The sequence below is a fragment of the Solenopsis invicta genome, chromosome 12 (genome assembly GCF_016802725.1).
Source record: "Solenopsis invicta isolate M01_SB chromosome 12, UNIL_Sinv_3.0, whole genome shotgun sequence".
Lineage (NCBI taxonomy): Eukaryota > Metazoa > Arthropoda > Insecta > Hymenoptera > Formicidae > Solenopsis > Solenopsis invicta.
The window spans coordinates 9,423,179-9,437,659 of record NC_052675.1 but is presented as its reverse complement, the minus strand read 5'-3'; the positions used below and the strand labels follow the sequence as shown (position 1 = coordinate 9,437,659).

General features: G+C 41.0%; 3 protein-coding genes across 7 annotated transcripts; 1 reads left to right on the top strand and 2 right to left on the bottom strand.

Moving 5' to 3' along the window:
* Nucleotides 1-55: 55 nt before the first annotated feature.
* On the bottom strand, nucleotides 56-3,866 carry LOC105198085 (anaphase-promoting complex subunit 2). 3 transcript variants are annotated; one of them, XM_011164734.3, is made up of 8 exons: nucleotides 3,770-3,866; nucleotides 2,627-3,110; nucleotides 2,303-2,538; nucleotides 2,039-2,219; nucleotides 1,738-1,963; nucleotides 1,446-1,630; nucleotides 710-1,255; nucleotides 56-627 (listed from the first exon to the last, which is right to left on the bottom strand). In XM_011164734.3, the coding sequence occupies exons 1-8, from the start codon at nucleotides 3,842-3,844 to the stop codon at nucleotides 188-190; spliced, it is 2,373 nt and encodes a 790-aa protein (XP_011163036.2). In that variant the 5' UTR covers nucleotides 3,845-3,866; the 3' UTR covers nucleotides 56-187. The 3 variants fall into 3 exon arrangements, with proteins under 3 accessions (XP_011163036.2, XP_011163041.2, XP_025996748.1); XM_011164739.3 differs by having other exon boundaries at nucleotides 2,303-2,535; XM_026140963.2 differs by lacking the exon at nucleotides 3,770-3,866 and having other exon boundaries at nucleotides 2,303-2,555; nucleotides 2,627-2,756.
* LOC105198097 (transmembrane protein 177) lies at nucleotides 3,863-5,591 on the top strand. Of its 2 annotated transcripts, none has more exons than XM_011164747.3 (3): nucleotides 3,863-3,961; nucleotides 4,222-4,368; nucleotides 4,437-5,591. In XM_011164747.3, exons 2-3 carry the CDS (start codon nucleotides 4,238-4,240, stop codon nucleotides 5,212-5,214), a joined length of 909 nt encoding a protein of 302 aa, XP_011163049.2. In that variant the 5' UTR covers nucleotides 3,863-3,961; nucleotides 4,222-4,237; the 3' UTR covers nucleotides 5,215-5,591. The 2 variants fall into 2 exon arrangements, with proteins under 2 accessions (XP_011163049.2, XP_039311795.1); XM_039455861.1 differs by lacking the exon at nucleotides 3,863-3,961 and adding an exon at nucleotides 3,972-4,201 and having other exon boundaries at nucleotides 4,259-4,368.
* Nucleotides 5,592-5,593: 2 nt separating this feature from the next.
* Nucleotides 5,594-12,635, bottom strand: LOC105198108 (golgin subfamily A member 4). 2 transcript variants are annotated; one of them, XM_011164759.3, is made up of 8 exons: nucleotides 12,187-12,634; nucleotides 11,990-12,077; nucleotides 11,533-11,702; nucleotides 7,428-11,454; nucleotides 7,002-7,318; nucleotides 6,810-6,839; nucleotides 6,167-6,469; nucleotides 5,594-6,082 (listed from the first exon to the last, which is right to left on the bottom strand). In XM_011164759.3, exons 1-8 carry the CDS (start codon nucleotides 12,271-12,273, stop codon nucleotides 6,059-6,061), a joined length of 5,046 nt encoding a protein of 1,681 aa, XP_011163061.2. In that variant the 5' UTR covers nucleotides 12,274-12,634; the 3' UTR covers nucleotides 5,594-6,058. The 2 variants fall into 2 exon arrangements, with proteins under 2 accessions (XP_011163061.2, XP_025996747.2); XM_026140962.2 differs by lacking the exon at nucleotides 6,810-6,839 and having other exon boundaries at nucleotides 5,919-6,082; nucleotides 12,187-12,635.
* Between the last annotated feature and the right edge of the window lie 1,846 nt (nucleotides 12,636-14,481).

Below are 14,481 nucleotides of genomic sequence, written 5' to 3'. Positions count from 1 at the left end.
TATATACACATTTTAACAAATTATTACAAAGTAAATGGATACTTCGTACAAAATATGTCGAAATATTTTTAACTTTATTTCTCTTGTAAAAGACATTTTTTGATATATAAAAAATATCACTTAACATATTATAAATTTTCTTATTTTTACAATAAATACAAGAAGTAGAATAAAAAATTCCCCTTTTTTACGATTTTGGTAACCGATAGTAACTACCGGAAAGCAACAATTGATGTTCCCTGACTTTCTTGTCTAGAAATTGCCTCAGTTCCGGTAAACCGCATTCCACAGCGCCCGGTCCTTGCGATGCGAACATTTTCAACATCTGATGAATCCTTTCTATCGGCAACGAATCTAGATTCGTTAACATTCCAACAATATACGACCAGAACACTTGCAACTCTTCCTCTCGCTGATCACTGGCCGAGGCCATCGCGCTCTCAGCTTCTTCCTCCTCGACAATATCAGTTGATAAACGATTCTTGGATATACTTTCCTCTTGCAAAACGAACACATCGCTAGAAGTTTCCTTCAGAAGACCTTGCGACACCCAGAATGCCATCTTACGTCGCAAAACAGTCGCCGGTGCGTGCATCACCTCCGCTAGATCTTGCAAAGTCCACTCGTCTACAAAACAAATTTAATTTAAGAGTGACCGTCTTACTTATCCATTTACGTACTATTCAACAAATAATTGACATGTTCTTACTTTTATCCTGGAAGTGCAAGATGATCGTCGCGTGTACCGGCGTGACATTTATATCCAACTTTCTGTCCTTCAATTCGATTTCCAGGCTCACGTTTCCCAAGTGAGGCTTCCAGCAAAGTGTTCTATTTCCCTTTAAGGCCTCGAACGCCTTCACATATTTGTTCAATTGATTCTGCACGATGCTCGGCAGCTTCAATTTCCAGTCTTCCTTGAACGGCGGCCAGAACTGCGCCGACAGTATGAGCGCAGAAGTAGGAAAGAGTTCCCGTTGTAAGTTGTAGCTGGTGTCAGAGTGGATGTTACCGTCTATTCTTTTCGAATCGTAAACATCCTTCAACATGACTTCGCAATAATGTAGCTGATTCTCTCCAAATCGTCTCTTCAATAACTCCAAGTGACGTATCTCGCGTTCAGTGTGATAGTTGAGTTGCGAGAGAAGTCTGTCTGCCAGCAACGTGCGATATTCGTTGACGAATAAGTCCTGGCTACCGTAAACGTTCACCAATGTAGAGATTATATCGGATACTTTACGCTGCGTTGACTTAGCTGAAAAAAATGAATCCTCATTGAAAATAAGTTTATTATAAAAATATCTTAAATATTTCAGTAAACATATAAATATTTAAACTATTTCTTATGATTTAATTTTGACTCAAACTTTAATTTGAAAGATTAAATCTCAGCACAGATTTTTCCGCGTTCGAAGCAAACTGTAAAAGAAAATTGTGCGACTTACCGGGATCAGCGTCAACCGGATCCGGCATCCATTTCTCCCAATCTTCATTCTCCTCGTCTGCCGAACCATCGTCCAGCTGCAAGCATTCACCCTTCACCAATTCATCGGCCAACTCGCTGGGTGAATCATCGAGCAGGCTATTAACGACGGAACGTACAGTGTCCTCCCTGCTTCTCAAGTAGCATCTAGACAAATTGGATAACTTTGATAACAAACTGAACTTTCTAGCATTTAATATTAAATTCATGTTATAGATAATTTTAATACAATACGAAAAAACAAGAGAACTTACTTAATGGGTTCAGTTACAGCCTCTAGAAGAACTCCAGTCGGGTCAAGATGTTTGAGAGCTTTGATCGCGGCGATATAAGCGGTCACTATGTCAGGCGTGTTGACACCGGCGTGCAGGAGCCTCGTTTTGATTGCTTCCTGCAAATTCTTGACCAAAACTTTCCGCTTATCAGTTCGATCTAAGCAAACTCGAAGATCATCCACCGCGGGCTGCGACTCGGGATATTCTAGAGAAAAATATACATCATTGTACAAATTGCAAATAAATGTAATAAATTTTTGTAGATAAACGAAACTCGTACCTATTATTATGTTAAAGAGATGATCGATTCTTATGTTAGTGTACGTTTCGTACAGAAAATGAGATAATTTATGTTTAAACTTGTTTATGGCATCGCGAATTTCGTCGCTAAGCGCCACGGTTTTCGAGAACCCACCAGAATAAACTCTTATCAGCCAATTCATGACAACGGTCTCGAGCCACTAAAAAAAAATCAAATAATAACAAATAACGCGTATATTATTACAATTATATACTGTGTGTTATATGATGAAAGAGTTTATACATTTTCTAACAAGCTCAGTTGTGACACGTCAAACGTCTTGTCGCACGTTTGAATTACATGACTCTCGATACGAATGTGGATTAGCGACGTGAGTACGTTCCCGACAAGTCTCTCCAATAACTCCAGCTCGATTAATTTTCTGTTCGTTTCGTGAAACATGTAAACGATCATCTGGCACCTACAGTTCTTCATTTCCTGGTCACATCCTGTACACTGAATCTCGCCCATTGATTCTGCTTTGAAATATATGTTTCTATAATATTTCACATGTTTCAGGCAAATCACGAATACAATACAAATAAAGTGAATGTTTGCACAATTTACCTTGAGATAAGTTGTCCGAATTGCAAAATACATTAAACGCGATTTTATAGAAATGTTCTACGATACATTCGTGGCGCAGAGGTAGTTGACTCAACAACGTCGCTCTCACAATGAGCTTAAAGCGTGCCTCTATATCTATATTATCTCTGATTGGGCGTAGAGACTGCAAATCTTTGCCTCTGTTCTGTCTCAAATATTCTAACTTTTTTAGCGTCGGTAGACACTCAGTGAGACTGGCGTACAGACCATCGACGGCAGACTTGAATAGTTCAAAGCCCCGTTGACCATCTTGAGTATACTCAAACTTCTCCCAGAATGCTGGTGTCACATGGCAACGTATGTATTGTTCTATATTATGGATCACAATCTCTATGATGTAGTGCGACGACCCAATGAATTGTACAATCTCTACCAAATTCGCAAATTCCTCCTCTGTGCATTCCTCTTGAATCGAGACATCGTTATGCGTATCTTGGCTTCGAAACTAGAAAAAAGATCATTGAAAGATTTATTATAATGAAAATAACATTATACACAAATATATATATTTTTCTAACTATTGTAATTTTTCTAATTAAAAACACAACATGTATGTAGTTCACAAGTATATACAAGAGCTATAAAAAATCTCCAAATAACATAATATCCAATTTAATCGAAATTATTTGATGAAAAATCTAAGTGTTTGAATTATCCAAGTAATTGAAAACTTAATATCAAAAACATTTGAATACTTCGAGTTAAATATATTAGCAATTTCCAAAGCCATGAATTCATATAAAACAACAAAACAAAGAAAACCTCTTGTAAGATGCAACATATTAAAATTTATTGAAATTGCATTGAAATTGAAACTTTTGTACATTTATTAGTCAAATAAATCGAAACTCAATCCAAACAATTCCATAATACTTAACCTGCCCTAATCAGCAATTTTTTAAATATTTTTTTAAAAAATATATTCTTTGTTATAACGTTTTTTAAATATTTAAAAAACATTGCTGTTTGGTGACATATACTCCGCGCTCACATTGAGGTTAGGACTTTATTCGGTAATTTTGTCATCGATATCGTAAAAGATACCTGACTGTCATAGCAATTTGTAAAAGCAAAATTATAATATTCAATGTACAACACACGCACCTGTCCTTTAATTATTGGAAATGCGCGTTCTAACTGAAGAAAGAAATCCTTCGGCTTCTCCCCTGTCTCCGCCATGTTTAAATACCGATGTCACTGGTGGTCACTGGTCACATGCAATGCAAACAACGTTGCGTGACAGGTTATGTTGTTTTAGGTTATGTTTCACAAATAGAGAAAGCAAGGGAGAGAGAAGTATAAGAAATTTCTTGGAGCTTTTTTTACATATTAAAGTGACTTTGACAAACTTTGATTAACTTATCGAATAATATTTGATATTTCATAAACGTGAATGGATCAATTTAGATTAAATCGAAGGCACGTGTAATATAATCGAAGTTTTCGCTGTAAGCAACTTTGCCGGTTGTTAATCGCCAGTTGAGTTAATCAAGGTTGATCGATGTCGCCATCCGAGGGAAGCGATCTGGATATAAAGTACGTATCTTTATTTTCAGAATAAGCAGTGTAAGCATGAATGTATTTTCATTCAAGTACAGGAACGTGATTCTCGGCGTGACTGCGACTGTCATCGGGTATTACACAGTCCTCATGCCACACACTGTTTTCCTGAAGAAATATAGATACGTGATGGCCACGTACCAGTGAGTAGAAAGATCCAAGCGTGTGATTTGATAATCCTCCTTTTCTAATTCTCCTTTTCTATGCGCAGGTTGGGCAAAGAGACGCCGTTGGGCTCTAAAATCGAACAAAGAATCCAGAGGGTGATGGACGACTTGAAGCTGCCCGTCGACGTTAGGGATGCTGTAAAACCCTTCAGCGTGTTCGGCTTCGATTTGTTTCACGCCGGCACTCTTAGCGCCAAGTACGGCGCGATACTGGGGATTCCCGCCAACTTCATCAGCACGACGGAGGAGCTGCGCGAGAATCTGCAGATCAAGGAGGAGTCGGTAGACTGGACGCGGCAGGACGCACAGGCTTTCCTGCGGGCGATGAGACTCTCGGAGAGCGCGCAAAAGTTCGCGATTGCGCGCGAGCTCCTGCGAATCCAGGCGGAGGAGCCATACTTCAATTCCCTCGGACTGGCCGTGATCATTGCGACTCTATTAACACTCTACAGCTTTGTATCATATAGATTTAGACTGCGCGAGGGCAATGCGATGATGCGGCGTACGTTTTACGTAGTCTTCCCCGTATTCGGCGCGACACTGTGGTTCGGAATGAAGGACTATCGGAGCCATCGGCTTGACATGGAGAACGATGAGGCTCTGTGCCGTTTAGGGCCTGAATATATCAAGGGGGGACAAGAGTTTTACGATAAACTGTTAATCAGAAATAAAGCTCTGAGATCTCTCCTGGGGACGGAAGGGAAAAGTATATTTACCGTTCACGGAAACGAAGAGACTCTACTGAGACAGAAACACGTGCCGATCTCCCAGAGGAAGGATTATTTCGACTTGCATCTACGAAACTTGGAAGGTATGAAATAGATTCCTTTACACTTAGAATCTTAAGTAAAGCAAACATTTTTTTTACTTGTACTATCCAAGATCGTTCATCAATCAAAATTTTAATGACGTTTGATGCATCTCGCAGTTTTCTATTCGAAGCATATCTTTTTATTTTGAATAAACAAAAAGATATGTTAAAATAAATGCAAGAATTATAATTATAATTAATTGCATGGTTGAATGACTTCATGGGCCTAAAAAATGGAATGGAATGTCGTGTGATGAAGTACTTTGTGATTGAAAATCATTAATGTATAATACTATGTATAATACTATGTATATACATATATATTTCTAATGTTATCAGTGACACTGATTGGTAATGCGATATCTATAATAAACTATTCGAAACAGTATATTCGTTAGCAATATATATTATTAATTACAATTATATATATGCACATTAGTCCTTAGACTAATTGTTGTACTCGCGAAACGTTGTCATGCAAAAAGCGTTTATCGTCAAAGATACATATTTCCAACACGTGTTCATCATACGTGGTTATCTTTTACGCGACAAAGATCACAGGTAAGAATACATTTTATACATTATCTATTATACATTATATATATATATATATATATTTCTATATTATAATCCTTATCACATACCATAACATTCTGTTAAATTAATATTTATAAAAATCTGCAAATATTACATATTTTAGCTAATTTGTACAAATTCTTGGATTCTTCATTATATATGTAACCGAAGATATACAAGCTCGGACGCGAGCGGCCTAGAAACGTAAGGTAGTCTGGCAGAGAAACGCATAAAATTGCCTATAGAATTCTTCTATACAGAAAAGTTGTACATTTCAGACTACGAGAGACCAAGCGAGCCAAGCTGAAAAGAGATCCATAGTGTGAACATTAGATACGCATGTACTACATACCTTATGTAAAAAGAGCTTTGCACATCTCTGCTTACCAGAGTTAGCTTGTCTTCCTCCTTCTTAAGTATTTTCGTGGTCTGTTCTTGATCGAATTTGACAACGGCGGCGATCACTCTGGCGAGTACCATCGTCTCTCTTCCCATCATGTATTCGAATAGAATGTTTCTGAGATATTCGATCTCCGTCGAATCTTCCAACGTGTCGTGTCGCAAGTTCACCAACTTTCTGAGTTCGGAGAGTTCTCGCCTCTGAGACGCCAAAGTCTGCTGTAGAGTGTGAATCGAGCCTGTGCTCGTTTGTATCGCGGCCATCGCCACGCGTGAAGTGCTCTCTAATTCCTGTATGAGATTTCAGTTTACTCGGAGCTCAATTATCTCATTAACATTAGAATGTCGCCAATGGTATCTTACTAGAATCGCCGATTTAGTAATTTCCTATTATTGTTTTTTTATTGTTAAAAAATTTTGATATTTTTATTTGTATTATATTCATATTTTTAATATATATTCTATACTGCGATATTTAAAAAAAATGAAAAAAAATTAACAGAGTTAAATATATTCTCGGCCATCGGCAATTCTAATGCTAAGCAACTGCTACATGTATAAAAGCAGGCACATAGAGGAAAAGCGTAACGTCTCTAAGCGTTAAAGAAAAAGAAATGAAATAAAGCTGTACCTTGGAAGCTGCATCAGTTTGTGCATCAGGCTGAAAATAATGCGAAATACATAAACGCAAATTAAAAAATTAAATTAAATTTAAAAAAGACATAACATGCACATTTAAAAATATATATGTGTAAACTAATAAATTTAAAAGAATCTATAGTGCTAAATTAAATTCTACTTTTATCAGATTATAGAAACTTACCTTTCTTTCGTTCTGCCACTCTTTTGTCAGCTCATTCAATTCCTCCTCGTGCTTAGCTTGCAGATTGTCGATTTTTTGCTGTACTACGGTCTTCCACTTTTTTTCCAACTCTTTTACGTCATCTTCGTGTTCTTTTTTAATCTGCGCGATTGTTTCCACTAAGCGATCGATATCCTTTCCTTTCTCCGCTACCTCGTCTCTTTTCTCAAGAACGAGACTTTCGAGCTGCTCGGACTTCTCTGACAGTTCTATTTGACAATCTTTCAGTTGTTCCTTGTACTGCTGCACAATATTTGACTCGTAATTGTGTTGGCGATCTAAAGATTAGATACTGGTTATACATTGGAACGTTTTTCAAAATTTTCTTTTGTCTTATTACATATAAAAAAAAAATATTTTTTTTTCTTTTCACATAAAATGTCTTACCAAAACGTTTCTCCAACGCGGCTTGGAGTTCTTCTTCCTTGTCGTGCAATTGAGCTTGGAATTCTTTGACCAGCTGCTTCAGCCTCATTCCTTGTTCCTCCTCGCTGGTCTTCAGCTGATCTCTCAATTGATTGGTTTGCGACCTCAGTTCGTTGTTCGCCAGTTGCATCTGCGTTTCCTTCGCTTGGAATGTAATCAAAGTCTCGTCGAGCTGTGCCTCTAATCTCTTATTCTCCTCGCGCAACTTGTCGCTGTCAACCCGACCCTTCGCGTTGTTGCGGACGGTTTCCAGTTCCTTTCGCAATTCATCGTTCGTCTGAACGAGTGAATTGATCTCCGACTGCAGGCTAGCGATCTTTTCTTCCGATAGTGCGAGCGAATTTCTTAGCGTGTCCGCGCCCTTCTTCCTTTCGTCGATTTCGTGCGAGAATCGTCTTAAATTCCCAATCTCTTGCGACATGTTGGATATTTTGTCCTCCAATAATCTTATCTCCGCGTCCTTCGTGGTCAGTAAATCTTTCAAGGCGCCCAACTCCGTTGACGAACTCTTCGCGGACTGCAAAGTGTCGATCTCCGACTGCAGCCTACCGTTTTCCACTCGTAGGGCTTCTAAACTAGATACCTTAGACTGTAAATTATTTACATGCATTTGCAACTCTGTGCTACGGGAATTTACACTTTCCAACTCGGCAATTCTATCACTTAAAGCTTTCCGTTCGGCAATCAGCGCGTCGTTCTCCGAACGTATCGCTTTTACATCCGAATTCTTTTGGATTAAATTGCCGAGCTCCAATTTCAGCTTCGCATTCTCATCTTGAATACTTTCGACTGCTTCCCTCAGCGATTTTAACTCCGCGCAAAGTCGCTCGTTCTCCCCCTTCACAACGTTGCCGTTCGTCACAACTGCATTCAACTCGGTATCCCGCTCATCGAGCTTCTTTTTAATTTCTTGCAATTCTTTTTGGCTCAATGCCAATCTCTCATTTAATGAATTCAATTGTCCGTCTTTAAGTTTCATTAAATTATCGAACTGCACGTTCAACTTTAGCATTTCGTGGTTTACGCATTTAACAGTCTGACTGTTCACTTCAGAGTTGTACGATTCCACGTAACCCTTGACTGCTATTCGGAATTCTTCGGTATCCTTCTCGTACTCTGCGACTTTCTGCTTTAGAGTCTCGTTGTTTTCGCAAAGCTTCTGGTTACGGCTCAAGAGATCGTTATGCTTGTCCTTTAGATCTTTGTTCTCCAAGGTGATCGTCGCGAGCTGAGAATTTTCCGATTTCAACGATTCTATCTGCTTCTCGGAGGTCTCCAGCATGCCGGACAATTCCGCCTGCCGAGCCTTCGCTTCGTCAAGCTCGGCTTTCGTTTCCTCGATCGTTTTGCTTTGCCGCTCTTTGATAGTCTTCATCTTCTTCAATTGCACGAGCTTTACATTCACCGTTTCCTGCAACACTTTGTTATTCTCCATCAATTCCGCCGTTTCCTTCGCGTGATTCTCCCTCGTCGCTTGATACTCCGCCTCCAGATTTAAATACTTCCTCACGTGTTCCTCGATTGTCTGTATATGACTGTCGCATGTAGATTTTAAATGCGCGACATGTTCCTCCTCGCTCGCCAGCTTCTCATCGCGAGTCTTTATCTCGTTCTCCTTTTCAGTCAGATTGCTCTTTAAGCGAGCAATTTCTGATCTCAAGGCGTGCAGTTCTTCTCGCAGCTCATCCCGATTGCTGCTCACTGATTTTAGCGAGTCAATGACTGTGTTTGCCTCGCGTAACTGCATGCTCAATTTTTCTATCTCCTTAAAGGCATGACTGGCCTGCGCGTGTTTCTCCCTTAAGTCATCGATCTCGACGGACAACGCGTGATTTGCGGACTCGAGATTCTCTAACGTCCTCAGCCGTTCTCGCAGAGCCTTGACCTCCTGTTGCGACTGGGTTAAATTATGCGCCGCCGCTTCCAAATCGTGAATTTTAAAATTGAGATTATCGATCTCAGCTATCAATTTGTTATTCGTCGTATTGAGCTCGTCGTATTGGTTACTCTTCAGCATCATCTCTTTCAATCGTTCGTTACTCTCTCTCAATTGCGCTTCTAATGCGGATTTGTGACTCGCAACTTGCGCCAATTCCGATTGCGATTCCGCCTCTTTGAGCGTAAGCTGCTCTAAATCCTTTATCCTCGAATGCAATCCATCCACTTCGGACTTGAGTGTCGCGTTCTCTTTTTCGAGCTTTGCTAAAGATACGGCAAGAGTCGCGTTTACGTCTGACATTTTGGCTTTCTGATTTGAGAACTCCTCTGCAATGACACTCTTCACGTCTGTACAGTCCTGCTTTAAACGCCGTGTACAATCGTTATAATAAATAAGACGATTCATCAAATCGCTCCTTTCTTTCTTCAATAAACTTATAACCGAACTGTCTGCCTGGATCTTATTTTTAAGGTCGTCGATCGTAGATTTGCAAAGCTCGAACTCTCTTTGTACTGCGCTTAATTCGGTCTTTTTAGTCTCCAATTCTTCTCGCGTCCCAGAAAGTTCACCCAATTTATCATTTAGAAATTTGATCTCTGCCTCCTGCTCGGTCAATTTATGCCTGGCTTTTTCGAGCATGGATGTGTACTGCTGCACCTTTTTATTATAATTCTCGCACACCTGATCCCTGTCGATCAATGCGTTTCTCATGTTCTCCAATTCCTTGTCGACGCTTTGTACGGTCGCCTGGAGCTTCTCAATCGACGAGTCGGCGTCTTTCCGTTTTTCCTCCGCGATAATTCTGTGTGCGTCGTACTCCTTTTTCAGATCCGAATGTGTGACTTTGCAAGCAAGTAGTTCGCTCTGCAACGTTTCCCTGTCGTGTCTATATTCCACATTTTGTTTCTCCATTTCGTCCAATTTATGCTGCAGTTCCTGCAACTCGACTTCCTTATCCTTCAAACGAAGCGTTAGTTGGTCTAACATATTCTCGTCCTCTGTTCTCGCCTCTTCACTGCGATCGACTTCCTCGCGATGTTTTGTCCTCACTTGTTGTGTAGCTTTCGTTGCTTCAATCTTGTCTTTCGATGTGTCGTGAGCTGTCACGCCTTTATCCACAGCTGTACCCGAATCAGCACGCAGGGATTTGAGTTCGCTCAATTCGGTCTTGTACCTCGCCACTGCCTCGTTCAAACTCTCTTTATCTTCTATCGCGTGTTTCAGGTCGATTCGCAGTTGCTTGATCTGTTCCTCTTTCCCTTCGAGTTCCCGGTGCACGGAAAGTTTATTCTCGGCTAACGAAATCGCCGATTCCTCCTCGCGTTTGTGCAAAGTGTCTATTTGTTCGGTCAGCTTTTCAATCTCGATACGCGCCGCACTCAATTCACCCTCCGTCGCGCTTATCCTCTCAGCAGTAGAATTCTTTAGTGCCTCGTAATCGTTCTCCAGAGTAGTCTTCTCCTTCATCACCTCCGTAAAATTCTCCTTGTTACGCTTCAAGGACTCCTTGTACTTTAGAACGAGGCTTTCCAGTTTTTTCAACTTATCCTTTAACTGAGTATTTTCTGTCGCTAATGCGTTAAATTCGTCATTCGACGATTCGTTCGTCAAATCGATTAGGTTCACTTTAGATTCACTCTCCTTCCGTTGAGTGTCTTCCGATACTGAATTTTCTAACGTTGGTCCGCTCACTTGCAGCAATCTTATCTTTGTATTTAACGTACTTATAATGTGATCCTTCTCCTCTATATCGTTCCTCAACACGTCCTCCAAATGCGCTTTCGCTTGCTGCTCTAATTGACATTGCTCCTTTAGGTCGGTTATTCTTCTTAGAACCTTGTCCTGCGTCTCCACCAATACAGCCTCCAGCTTGCTCTTCTCTCTGTCCAATATGCGATAGTGCGTGGCCAGATCCATGTATCTGCCACGATACTTGTCATACTTGGCTTGCACCTTGCGATAGGCAGAGTACAACTGATCCTTCGTAACTTTGTCGAGATGTGGACTGATGTTATCGTCCACTTCGCTAGCCGACTGATCCATGTCCGACTGCAAGACCGTCAATGTCGTTAAAGTCGTCAAAGAGTTAACAAGATTATTGGTCATTTAATGAAGAAGATGCCAAACCTGTAGATGATATAGATTCGGAGGACTCTCGTATATCGGAAACAACGAGGACGCGTCGCTGGTGACGCTGCTCACTGAAGATCTTCTCGAGATCTCGACGCGGTTCAGCGACGGCGACATCAGGTCAACGCTTTGAAAACTATGCTTCGCTGGAGTGTTCTTCGGCGTTTCTGTTAAACACAGATTTCATATGGTCAGAAAAATATTTTGCACAGAACATATATATATATAGCAGGATAATGCTGCATTATGCACAGTATTATTTACAAAGCATACAGGATGCGTCGCCAGAACAGAACGTTTATGTACATGACCTCTCCGAGATCCTTAATCTCGTGTCTCTCCAGAGTCAGAATGTCACTAGTCTCCTGGCGACTCATCCCATACGTCCCGACTTTCCCGGCTCTCGACGTCCTGTGGAGCCAAACTCGCCAAGCGTGCGATCGAGTATGCTTACCGTCTCCATCCTCCGTCAGACTGAAATTGTCATTCGATGCTGACACTTCCTGAATGGAGCTGTTGGACAGGGCTGGCGACACCACCGCCTGCAAGAAACAACAAAAGAAGATGTAGACTTCGAGACTGTCACCTACGCGGAATCGCTCGCGTTCGAACGCGCGAGGAAGAGAGCGAGAGACAGAGTGTGCGTGCGACCTGTGCCAGTTGTTGCACGCTCGCCTGCAGCCTCGCGGGCGACTGCTTCATCTCCTCCGCGAGCTTGTCCTTAAATTTCTTGAACATCCTGACGCGGAAGTTGCGGTCGATCGGTCGGTCGGTCGATGACGATAAGCGCGCGATAAGCGGCCGAGCAGAATCAGAGTCCTCGCGCGAGGACGTACGCCGATCGCGCGCGGCTCGCGTAGGCGCGCTGTTTACGTGGACTCTCGGAGCTGTCGGGAACAGTGGCGCAGACACGGGGAATCCGAACTACGACGGGACCGCGCGGCACCCAGCGGCACCGCGATCGGCGCGGTCCGGCATGGGGAACGTAGTGGTACCGGAAACGGCGTTTCTTCCTTCCGCTCTGCTATTTCGGACTCTCGCGAGCGAGAACATTTCCGATAAGGATTCCGCGGAAAAGTCACGCACCAACGTCGAGCTACATTATTTTATATTATTATTTGAGTCTTTGCTGACTAGGGTTTGAGTCTCGGCTAAATGTGGTTCGAGCAAAGAGGTTATACTAGCGACGTATCGCAACCTTCCGCCGTGCTCTCTAACCGACCGACTGCTGGCACTGCGTACTACGTAGAGTGCGTAGCGGCGTGATTGGCGCCACTACGTCGGTTAGGGGGTCGCGGGAAGGTCTTGGCGCGTCGCGCCGCATTTCAACGGGCATCTTCGTCCCGTACGAGTTTTTAATGCGAACGAGTGTTTCGAAAGTTTCGTGGAGTGTCGGAAGTGAAGTAAATTGTCGGGCGTTCGTGCCAACGTCGTCAGTCGGGTGATCAGGTACGATATCAGAGAGGAACCTGAGAGCGGCCACTGCGGCCTTTTTCCTATAACGTTTCGAAACTCCCGTACACTAGTGACACACATCTATTCTGGTCAGAATGGGAACTACGTGTCACATCCATTTTGCAACCCGCCGTTAAAAACAGTGTGGATGTTAGCACGGACAATAACCCACATCCATCTCTCGAGAAATGGATGTAGGTTGTTGTCCGTGCTAACATCCATTTTGCTGCAAATAAAATCTGACGCGTATCGCATATGTTGCATCCAGAACAGGGGTCGAGAATGTGCACAAATGATTAATTACGTCTACTTTCGCGTAATTTTTTATTTATTATAGTCTGAATTATTTACATTAACATTGATATTAATACATATCAATACGTTTATGCCCATATTTTGCACAATCATATTTTTACTTAAAAAAGATGTTTAATAGTAACAGAGAGAATTTGGTTCTTTAATAAAGAAACATTCATTTTACGCAGTACTTAAAAAATAATTGTAATTAACATCGCATCATATGATGAAGAAGAAATAAATGTCTTTCCACGAATAAATATACCATCTTTTTATTTTTACATAATTCTTTATTATTTAAATGTCTTCAAATTATGCTTTTGAAAAAATTAGCTTTTTTAATTTTTTTAAATCTTGACGCAACTCTCTCTCTCTCTCACTCTTTCTCTCTTTCTCTTTTAACGTGATTGTCCTTTAATTGTTTAGGCCTTCAGTTCGAGAGAGAAAGCATCGCGGTGATAGACATGGAGCAAGCGATGTTATCTCTATGGATACCCTTCTCTTCACTCCCCTCTCGACACTTCACGTTTTCCGTGCTACGTTTAGGCCGTAAAATTCAGAAAGAGGATTTCGGACGATTTCTGCGCAGGGACGTAGAGAGACTAGAAAGCGCCCACTCTTTTTTTATTATGTTACAATGGCATACGCATGATTTATGGACAACGTTTAGTTGCAGCTCCACTAACATTATCATCTCTTTAGCATTTAAAGTATGCAAGTTTTACATTTTTTAATTTTAGCTTATCTGCTCTGCAGTTTTATTGTAACCTTTTTGTTCCATTTCTGAAACAAGTAGCCGGAAAATTTCAACATGTTTATGTCTTTTTCCATCCATTATTGATAATATTTGTTTTTCCGTGCATAATTCTAAAAAAACACGCGTCTCCTCTTCTTCCCAATTTTGTCTTTTTTTACACATTATATTAATTATTGCAGATTTATTCTCACAAGACAAAGACATTATTAACTATTAACTGAAGAAAACTTGAGAAAACCGCCTATTACATAATACGGAAATGTTTACACCGTTACATGTATGCTGAAAATGCGTACTATTTTGATACGATACGTCTGTTTGATTTGTATCGTACCAGACTATACGTCATCGTTTACACCATCGAATTAAATTAATTTAGTACCTATATTGTACTTAGTACGCGTATCAAACAACCGGTGTAAACTAAGCCATTGCCA

Bases quoted from the DNA above. Each gene is read 5' to 3' on its own strand.
- LOC105198085 (XM_011164734.3), bottom strand. From the start codon at position 3,844: ATGGCGGAGACAGGGGAGAAGCCGAAGGATTTCTTTCTTCAGTTAGAA. The intron at 1,964-2,038 runs GTACGAGTTTCG...ATTTTTCTCTAG, and splicing joins TCTCTTTAACATAATAATAG to AATATCCCGAGTCGCAGCCC. The intron at 1,631-1,737 runs GTAAGTTCTCTT...CAATTTGTCTAG, and splicing joins GCTGTAACTGAACCCATTAA to ATGCTACTTGAGAAGCAGGG.
- LOC105198108 (XM_011164759.3), bottom strand. From the start codon at position 12,273: ATGTTCAAGAAATTTAAGGACAAGCTCGCGGAGGAGATGAAGCAGTCG. The intron at 12,078-12,186 runs GTCGCACGCACA...TGTTTCTTGCAG, and splicing joins GCGTGCAACAACTGGCACAG to GCGGTGGTGTCGCCAGCCCT. The intron at 11,455-11,532 runs GTTTGGCATCTT...ACGGTCTTGCAG, and splicing joins CGAATCTATATCATCTACAG to TCGGACATGGATCAGTCGGC.
- LOC105198097 (XM_011164747.3), top strand. From the start codon at position 4,238: ATGAATGTATTTTCATTCAAGTACAGGAACGTGATTCTCGGCGTGACT. The intron at 4,369-4,436 runs GTGAGTAGAAAG...TTCTATGCGCAG, and splicing joins TACGTGATGGCCACGTACCA to GTTGGGCAAAGAGACGCCGT.